Below are 10454 nucleotides of genomic sequence, written 5' to 3' on the forward strand. Positions count from 1 at the left end.
ATTTTCTTATTCCTGAATTTGCCTTTGCCAATGGTGTATTTATGGGATGTTACTATATTGGAACAGTTACTTCACACTTTGGAGACGCCGGTGTTGGACTGAGGTGTACAAAGTTATAAATCACACAACACCAGGTTATAGTCCAACGGATTTATTTGGAAGTACTAGCTTTCGGAGCTATCCACAACTACCTGATGAAGAAGCAGCGCTACGAAAGCTAGTGCTTCCAAATAAATTTGTTGGACTATTACCTGGTGTTGTGTGATTTTTAGCTTAACCCATACTAGTTAATATACAGTTGATTCTCCTATAATGCTGTAGTCCCGTTCTTGTGCAACCCCATGTTATTTTAAAAATTGCATTATATAATAGCACCATTTGAACTCATGGGGCCAGAATCGCATTATTACCAAAACACACTTTAAAAGTTCGCGCTATAGAAACTGTGTCCCCAATTCATCAATTGTGTTATAGCAAATTCATATTAACAAAAGCATTTTGATAGAGCAACAGTGAAGCCAATTCTTTTATTTTTATTTTGTCTGTATTTTAAATGTTGTGTAAAAGTTAAGTGCGTTTTTTTAACGTTGATTAGTTTCACCAATTAAATGATTTGGATGTGAATATAGGAGGCATAGTTAGTATGTTTGCAGATGACACTAAAATTGGAGGTGTAGTGGACAGCAAAGAAGGTTACCTCAGAGTACAATGGAATCTTGATCAGATGGGCCAACGGGCTGAGGAGTGGCAGATGGAATTTAATTTAGATAAATGTAAGGTGCTGCATTTTGGAAAAGAAATCAGAGCAGGACTTATACACTTAATGATAAGGATCTGGGGAGTGTTGCTGAACAAACAGACTTTGGAGTGCAGGTTCATAGTTCCTTGAAAATGGAGTCGCAGGTAGATAGGATATTGAAGAAAGCGTTTGCTATACTTTCCTTTATTGGTCAGAGCATTGAGTATAGGAATTGGAAGGTCATGTTGCAGCTATACAGGACATTGGATTGGCTACTTTTGGAGTATTGCGTGCAATTCTAGTTTCCTTCCTATTGGAAGGATGTTGTGAAATTTGAAAGGGTTCAAAAAATATTTACAAGGATGTTGCCAGGGTGGGAGGAGTTGAGCTATAGGGAGAGGCTGAATAAACTGGGGCTGTTTTCCCTGGAGCATCAGAGGCTGAGGTTTATAAAATCATTAGGGGCCTGGATACGATAAATAGACAAGGTCTTTTCCCTGGGGTGAGGGAGTCCAGAACAGAGGGCATAGGTTTAGGGTGACAGGGAAAAGGTATAAAAGGAACCTAAAGGGCAACTTTTTCACGCAGAGGATGGTGCGTGTTTGGAGTGAGCTGCCAGAAGAAGTGGTAGGAACTGGTACAATTACAACATCTAAAGCATTTAGTGGGTAGGGTTTAGAGGGATATGGGCCAAGTGCTGGCAAATGGGACTAGATTTAGTTCGGATTTCTAGTTGGCATGGACGAATTGGACCGAGGGGTCTGTCTCCATGCTGTACACCTTTATGATTCCTTACACCTACCTTTAAAATAAGGAAAAGTTAAGGTCTAGGCAATCTTCTTAATATACTTTGAGGGATTTGCTCTGGTCCCTAACACTGACTATGCTTTTAAAAGAGCAGATTGTGCTCATTTGGGATTTCTCCTACCAACAATTAAATATTTTTATAAATGTACTCATGTGATTTGGAGAAAATTCAAATAAAAGCTATAATGGAGGCAAGTGGATTTTGTGCTCAGAGTTTTATGAAGGTCAACTCTTTTTTAAAAAAGAGATCACTAAGTATTGAGATCAATTAACTAAATCCATTATTTCTAAATCATGTGATTCAATCAAGTGACTTGTGATGTTAATTTATGAAATGCTTATATCACTCCATTTAGTGGTTTGTAGTGGTCGCTATCTCTGGACTAGGTGGTCCAGATTCAAGATCAACCACTCCAGCAGTATAATAATATCTCTGAACAGGTTGACTAGAAAATATATATGACCGTCTTTATGAACAATGTGGAAAATGGACTGGGGGAATTAATTTAGTTGTACATTTAGCTTGAAAGAATCAGGAGTGCTGTGCAGGTGAACAATTTTCACTCAACAGAAGGTTTTTAATTTTGTGAAGCATCCGAATTGAGGGAGCTTGTAAAGAAGATTTTAAATTGTGAGAATTGAAAAAGGGTTCAAGCTGGCAGAAAGAATGAATAAAAACTGAAAGAACTATGGATGCAGGCAATCAGAAATAAAAGCAAAAATTGCTGGAAAAACTTAGCAGGTCTGGCAGCATCTCTGCAGAGAAATCAGAGTTAACATTTTTGGGTCCAATGACCCTTTCTCCAAATTGATGGTTGTTAGAAAAAGTTGCTTTTTTTTTAATGGAGAACATCGGGTAGGGGGAAATGATAGGTGGAGATAGAACCTCATAAGAGAGAACAGTTGGACAAAAGAATGGATAACGATCCACCTGTCATTTACTCCTTATCCCCACCCCTAACTTCTGCATAAAAAACTTTTTCCACCTAACATCAGTTTTGAGAAGAGTCACTGGATGCGAAATGTTAATTCTGATTTCTCTGCACGGATGCTGCCAGATCTTTTCCAGCAAATTATATTGTCTTGTTTGAGAAAGAATTCATAACTGTGTAAGGAGTCTAAGAAAGATAATGTATTTTTTTTAAAAAAACATTGTTTCTACTTATTATATGAATGATATTTTTGTATTATCTGTAAAAGGATGTTGCTGGGAAACAGTTTGAAATCGATAAAATATGGAGCCGGAAAAAACACAGCAGGTCAAGCAGCATCAGAGGATTTGACATTTCAGGTCGGGAGCTTTTATCAGGCCAGACCTGATGAAAGGTCCCGAATTTAAACATCGACTCCCCAGCTCCTCTGATGCTGCTTGGCCTGTGTTTTTTCCGCTCCACATTTTGTGGACTCTGACTTTCTAGTATCAGCAGTCCTCGTTATTCCGAAGTCCGGGAAACAGGTTGAAACCTTATTTTTAATGTTAAGATTTTTCTGAAGTGTATTTATACAGCTTTGCTTAGTGTTCTCTTGTTAAGTAACATTGGTAGACTCGTGAATATGTGGTGACCAACAATCACGGTAGCTAACTGCAAAAACAAATATGGTCCACGATGTCAAATTTCACTCTGGATCTGACTTGTCAAGTATAATCACCAGCTGTGATTGCAACAATCATCAATGTTAATTTCAGGATTTGTGTAACTCTGAAACATTAGCTCTCATCAATTAGAAATACAGTAAAGGTTTGCATTAATTCATTGTATGAACTATCCATTTCTACAATGCAAGTGCAACATTAAATAATTGTATGTATAACTATTCCCATGATAATAATCTAATCTTAATTCAACAATTCATACTTTGAACTGAGTTGAGTGAAACAGGTCAGACTTTATCAAGTAAATTATAGTATGGATTAATTGAACTCAAACCAAACCCACGTCAATTAATCACTGACTCATTCCAAACTCCACCCAATCACCTCATGTGGCGTTTAAAAAGCCGATCTAGGCTTTTATTATCCTTCAAATTGACTATTACAACACAATCTTCTGTAAGGTTCAGATTCCCCTTAATCTACATCAGCTTCCACTTAAAATGCTGGTGTTAAAATGATCTCAGTTTTACAAAGAATTCCACCGCCTAGAAAAAAGTCACGTGACTATCAGTTTGCGGATCCTCAAAACCATTTCGCTTCCGTAATTTAAAAGCGATCACTGAACGCGTGTATATATTGTTGATATTCATTTAACAATGTGCCTTTTCGATTAAATAAAATATACGTTTTATTTTTTTCATGAACAGGCACTGGGCTGGACAGCTCTGATTGCCATGTTAAGGCAGTTGGGGTCCTTCCTCTCTCTTTCCGCCGAGCTCCGCCATCTTGTAGGTATCGGGTTGTTGGAGCACTGCTCGGGCCGTCATTAAAAACAGGCCCAGGAAATTGTAAAAACCGATTTTCGTGTGCCGATCGCAACTTATAATGTGCTAGAGAGCAGGATGTGGGGGAATAAATTCCGTACGGTGTCGGGAGGCGTTCTCTTTTCCACGCGGGAGCTCTGAATTGTTCCCGCACCCTCAGTCACGCCACATGGCCGTTGAGATCTGGGCATGTGGCAATGTGAGGGAAATTAACTATTCCATCTGCCGTTAGAGGGATAAAGATAATAGTGGTGGGAATGTGATATGTAGCCCAGCGTTTGGGACTCCAGATCTAATCGTCAGGTGCTGCGAAAGAGACAGCCAGGAGCCGTGTTTGTATCAGTCATTGATTTTTCTCTGGAGTCCTACTTGGATCTGGTGTAGACTATTATCGAATGTGGTTTGGGGAGGTTCAACCAAGATCGTCTAACGGTAATTGTCTTACGTGAAAACAAGACTACAGGGTTTATAGGGAATGTTGGCTGAGATGCTCTTGTCAGAGCTAGGACGATCACGAAGAACTGAATGGCTTCCTGCGTTACAATTATCTTTAAAGAGCTCTCAGTAACAGCGCCATGTTACGTGCGGTTTGTGTGAGTCTCGACCCTACCCCACCCCGGAATGCTAAATAAACTGTAGGTTTTGTTTCTTCAGTGAAGGGTCAAAATGACGAACACCAGGGGCAAGAGGAGGGGCACTCGCTATATGTTTGCAAGGCCTTTCCGAAAACATGGTGAGATTCCTTAATTCATAGGTGTTTTTAAAATTTGCATTAATGTTAGCTGCAGTGTTTTCTCGTACTTTTTCTTAACTCCTGGGCTGTGAATCTCGTTCCAGCTTTCTATTGATTTTTTTTGGCTAGTCGAATCTAATAAAGTAATTTAGGCAATTTGTGCAAACGAACGAGTTGCACCTTCGAGTTGATACTGATGGCTGAATTGTGCTTTTGATAGCAAACTGAGAAAACCAGGTATCTGCACTGCACTGTATTTGCATGGATTTCTTAAGGCTCTGGCTTCTGGGCTATAGGATGCAGTTGAATTTCACAATTTTCTGATTACACTTGTGTTTATGTGTAAGATATTAGTGTAGTGGGTTTATTATATTCTGTTAAGGTATGCTGTAATGTGGATTTCTGTTTTATCTGGTGCTCGATGATGATTGAACTCCAATGATTGCTGTATGAGGCAAGTTGAGCAATTTATTTCACCGGCACTGAGAGCAAACCAGAATTATTTAGGGAGTATGAATGAGTTAGCATTCTTTTCAAAGAATAATTTTAATGAATTTTTCAATAAACCTCTTATTGGGTCATCGCAACATTGAACAAACTTATCTAATTCTGTTATCTAAACACAATGTTTTATATCCATTGTAGTCCTGGAAGGCATGACTAATCCTGGAGCTTGGTTACTCATGAGGAATTGAGAGCAATGGTGGCACAACTCAATTGTTCATGGTGTGCTGGGTACAGAGTAGGTCTGGTCACCTAAGCCTGGTCCAGTTGATACGCTCTGCAAAGATCAGCATGTTATCAAAGATCACAGCAGTCTTCATTGTACATCCGATTATTTTTTGCTAAATGCATCATCCTGTACTTATGTTATATTTGGCTATCATTCCAAATTTGGACATCTGGCAAGTTGAGATTTCACTGTGATTTAGTATCCATTGAACTTTGGAGCACACCACTGTCCTTAAGTCTGGAGAATAACCATGCACCATGACTTGCTGTTTTCTGCCCTGAATGTGATTTTTCTCCCCAAGCTGACTCTGGCCTTCCTTTTCACGAGCTGCAATTTTCTTAGACTTTTATGTGATACTTGATTGAGCACATCCCTGACATGGACATCTTCCATTCTTTCCCGTCAATCTTTGCTTTTTTTTAATCAAAGGGTTTAATTAGATTGACTGGCATGATTTGCCTGTTCGAAAATTTTTCTGGAATTGTCTCCTTGGGATACTATATAAAGAATTTGCAGCTTTTTTTGGTAAACAATGTGCACTGCTTAGTTTTAATTGTTTAACTTGGAATTAAAATAGATTTGTTTTGTTTTAGGGCCTGTTCCCCTCTCTACTTACTTCCGTATCTACAGGAAAGGTGATATTGTTGACATTAAGGTATGTGGCCATTATAAGACCATAAGGAGTAGGCAGTTCGATTTTTCGAGCCTACTCCACTGTTCAGTAGGATCATGACTGATTTCATATTCCTCGCATCAACTGTCCTGCCTTTTCCTGTAACCCTTGAGTTCCCCTACTGATCAAGAATCTCTTTCTCAGCCTTAAGTATACACGGCTCTGTGGCAAGATGTTCCAATGTCTCTCCACCCTCAGAAGAAATTCCTCCTCCATTTCAATCTTAAAATTGGCATCCATTTATTTTGACACTATGCCCTCTGGTCCTAGACTCCCATGAGAGAAACCTTTCTCTCGGCCTTTACTATCTCAAGCCCCTTAAGAATCCTGTATATTTCAATTAGATCATCTCTCATTCTAAACTTAGGATAAGCCAAAGTAAGTAGAGTTCCAACCTCTTTAACCTTTGTTCATAAGACAATCCTTCCATACCCATATCATCCTAATGAGCCTTCTCTGAATGGCCTCCAGTGAAATCATCTTTTTAAGAGGGCCAAAACAGCTCCGTGTACTACAGATGAGGACCCATCGGCACCTTTTGTACAGTTGCAGGAAGACATCCTTAGTCTTATGCTCCAAACTCCCTTGAAATAAGGGCCAATGTACCATTAGCCTTTCTTATTACCTTATGCATATGTGTGGTAGCTTTCTCTGTTTAAAGTACAAGTACACCCACCCCATCCCACCAAAAGTCCCTTAGCATTGGAGCTTTTTGCAGAGTTTCTCCATTTAAGTACTGCTCTTTTGATAACCCTTACATAATGAACAACTTTGCATTTTTGCACATTATACTCTTACGCGTTTGCATCAGAAGTTGAGAAAGTGCACTCCCTATATCATTTTTGAAGCATAAATATTGAGAATTTTGAGGTAGTTGTGTATTTTGTAGTGTTTTATGTTGCTGTCAGCAGTGCTCTTGGGTGATTGTATATTCATGAGAAGCATGATTTATCTTAGGCCTTTACTTTGCTGTTGTCCTAATTTAAACTTCACATTGCTGGAGGCCTTTCATAAGATTTTTTCGCGTTCGACATGATATGTTTCTTGTGCAGAGAAAGATTGAGGTTGAAGTAGGATTGCCTCATTAATTGCAGTTTTCTAAAGTTTGGTTCTTTGAAGATAAACAAGATTAATTCATCTAAAAGTGAAGCAAGATTAAAGAACTGTCCTTACCTATGTTACATGATAGTTAGGACTTTCCAGCTAACACTGAATATGTGGAAGGTACGCATGCCATTCATTCTATTCTGACCTGTTGTGCATTCCTGGCTTCTTCCTGTTAAATCTACTTTTCTAACCAACTTGTTCAGAGATGTTTTTCCACACTTATGGAGCAGGTGGCACTAGAACTTGGGCATCTTGGTCCGGGGCAGGGAAACTACTGTTACACCATAAGTGAGCCCAAACGTTATACCCCTCTGGAGTAGGTGGGACTTGAACCCAGATTCTCTGGTTCAGAGATAGAGACATTATTGCTATATCACAAGTTTTGTTTTATTGTCACTTTCTACGCAGTTATATTCAGATTGCATTTCCTGCAATACTAATAGGGTATTTAGGAGATTTCAATTTTCCCAATATTAATTGGAATGGTCATTGTGTAAAGAATTTAGAGGGGTTGAATTTCTTGAAATGCATTCAGGAGATCTTTTTATATTAACACGTAGAAGATTCAACAAGGGATGGCACACTGCTTGACCTGATTTTGCAGCATGAAACCAGGCAAGTAGTTGAGGGAGCAGTGGGTGGGAACATTTTAGGGATCACAACTGCAACACTACAAATTGTTTGTTATTGAGAGAATCTTCAAAAATAAAACACAGGGTTTAGATTAGTGGAAGACAGATTTTATTAAAATATGGTAAGATCGTACCAGCATAGACTGGGAACAGCTACTTATGGGGAAAATCATCTCCACCTTAAACTATGTAGATGAGCACTTGAAATGTCATAACATTTCGATGGACCAAGTGCTGGAAAGTGCGATTCTTGTATATAGATTGGTGCAGACTTGGTGGGCTAAATGGCCTCTTCGGTGCTGTATGACACTGAATACAGCTCAGCACCCTCATGGGCAATAAATGGCGGTCTGGAACCTATTTTACTTTAATTGAACCATGCTTAATAGATTAAGTTCTCCTTCATGACTGAACAGATTAGGTGCTAAACGGTCTCTCTTTCATTAGGGCACAGGCACTGTACAAAAGGGTATGCCCCACAAATGTTACCATGGCAAGACTGGAAGAATTTATAATGTTACACAGCATGCTGTAGGCATTATTGTCAACAAACAAGTCAAGTGAGTATGAACAGTTTAAACTTTTGCACTTAAGTCATCCTTTTAAATCTTTGGAAAAATCCAAAAAATTGCAGATTTTGTTTAGAAAATTGATGCCAAACAATGAAGGGGATAGTTTCAGAATGGGGATTTGTTAAGCAACAGTGGGGCAATAAAAAATTTTAGAACTGGATTAAAATTTTAATTTGGATCTGTGGGGGTCACAAATGAGTGATTAGCGGTGAGTGGGATTTTGCTGAAGGGGGACAATTTATAAACTGAAGGTGTTGAAATGTGGAACATTCACATTAAAACGTTGCAACATTCAAATCTGATGGAGACTTGGGCATGATCGTTGGTAGGCAGAGTTGAGTGTACTTTGCCTATAGATGGTAAGAATTCTTGATGGATCTCAGCTCAGAATTTAATGGAATATTTACAATTGCCAGCAGTCTGTTTCAGCCTGAGATAGTGGGTGACGTGGTTAAAACGCTGGAACGTGTTTCGTGTTTGTGGTGTTGACTGCAAGATGATTGTGATTCTAATGTTTAATTGGAGAAATTTTCAGCTTGTCTATGACTGGATGTTAAGAAAACATTGAGTCAGGAAGAGATGGAGCTGGGTGTCACTTAATATTTGAAAATTGACCTTTGTTATGCAGCAGCTTAAGGACAGTACATTGATGGGGCCATCAAAGAGAGTTTCTTGCAGCTTCTTGGTAAAGGTACCTGAATAGGAAGAAAGCTGTAAGCTGATGTAGCCAAACTATATCATGCCATTACTATCTTGTGCATTTTGTAGAAGCACAATTGATTAAAACTTTACTTTTTCAATTAGAAGTGTTCAGCAATGGACTTAAAATGAGAAGGGGGATCTGAAGAAAACTTTGGAGGATAGAGCTGAATTGACGGGAGATCCAAGGGTATAAGAGTGCGTAAGAACGCAAGCACAGAAGTGTCTATATGAATAGATGTTATATTTTGGTTATGTTGGAAGAGGTATCAAAAGTTTGGATGAGCTCTCGTTGTGGCGAGTAGACTGGCGGGTGCTAAATTGTGGCTCAATGGTTAGCACTGCTACCTCAAGTGCCAGAGACTCAGGTTCGATTCTAGCCTCCGATGACTGGCTGTGTGCAGTTTACACGTTCTCCCTGTGTCTGCATGGGTTTCCTCGCTCCGGTTTCCTCCCACAGTCCAAAGATGTACAGTTTAGGTGACTTGGCTGTGCTAAATTGCCCATAGTATTTAGGGATGTGGAGGTTAGGGGTATTAGTCAAGGGAAATGTTGAGTAATAGGGGAATGGGTCTGGGTGGGATACACTTCAGAGTGTCAGTGAGGACTTATTGGGCCAAGTGGCCTGTTTCTACACTGTAGGGATTCTATGATTCTAAACAATTTTGAGTTTGCCACAACAAGGGTGCAAAAGAATTTCAATTGCATGTAGGCTAAAAACCGTACCGAACATCACTATGCTGTCTTGGGGTGGGCAAAATACTTTTTGAAGCTTAAGTCTGGATTGGATGTTGAGTTGTGACCAGTTTGTTGGGAGGTGGGTGAAATTGGTGAGAAAATTGTTTGGTATTCCCAGTTCCAGTGGCTTCGGTACTGAATAACCAGTCCCAGTCAGCACATACATTGTATAGTTGACAGTTTAGAATGACACTGTAATGGGCCAGATACATTGTATGAGCTGCTTAATGCTGTGTAATCAATTTTGTCACCCCTCTCACTTTGCCAATAAGACACGTCATGTCTCTACTGGCCATTCAAATGGGGTAGAGTAAAATGTCCTTTTAAAAACCCAAGCATGTTATATATAACATGACTTGGTTCCTGTCAGAGGGAACATTTAAGAATATTGGAGAAAACTCTTGCTGCGCCATCTTGATGTTAAGTCTAAATTTTAAGACTTTGTAATAAGTCCTAATTCGTACACTGATGGTTTTCACTTCTGGGGTTAAAGTAATTGATTATGCAAGTATATCATTGGATCTGCTGCATAAGACTTGTCTCAAGAATAGTTATAATTGAAATTCTTCAATAGATTTTTGGTAACTTTTTCTTGGTATTTAA

The 10454-nt window shown here is 39.1% G+C and overlaps 1 protein-coding gene and 2 non-coding genes across 3 annotated transcripts; all 3 read left to right on the top strand.

The window, feature by feature from the left end:
• The first annotated feature begins 4612 nt into the window (after nucleotides 1-4612).
• Nucleotides 4613-8426, top strand: LOC122547364 (60S ribosomal protein L21). The gene is made up of 3 exons (XM_043685994.1): nucleotides 4613-4697; nucleotides 6024-6085; nucleotides 8290-8426. The coding sequence occupies exons 1-3, from the start codon at nucleotides 4631-4633 to the stop codon at nucleotides 8404-8406; spliced, it is 246 nt and encodes an 81-aa protein (XP_043541929.1). The 5' UTR covers nucleotides 4613-4630; the 3' UTR covers nucleotides 8407-8426.
• Nucleotides 5113-5188, top strand: LOC122547365. Its single transcript, XR_006310984.1, has one exon. It is a non-coding gene; the product is annotated as a small nucleolar RNA SNORD102 (small nucleolar RNA).
• A 1671-nt stretch (nucleotides 8427-10097) lies between the features above and the next one.
• Nucleotides 10098-10232, top strand: LOC122547366. Its single transcript, XR_006310985.1, has one exon. It is a non-coding gene; the product is annotated as a small nucleolar RNA SNORA27 (small nucleolar RNA).
• Nucleotides 10233-10454: the final 222 nt, after the last annotated feature.

The sequence above is a fragment of the Chiloscyllium plagiosum genome, unplaced genomic scaffold, assembly GCF_004010195.1.
Source record: "Chiloscyllium plagiosum isolate BGI_BamShark_2017 unplaced genomic scaffold, ASM401019v2 scaf_13085, whole genome shotgun sequence".
NCBI lineage: Eukaryota > Metazoa > Chordata > Chondrichthyes > Orectolobiformes > Hemiscylliidae > Chiloscyllium > Chiloscyllium plagiosum.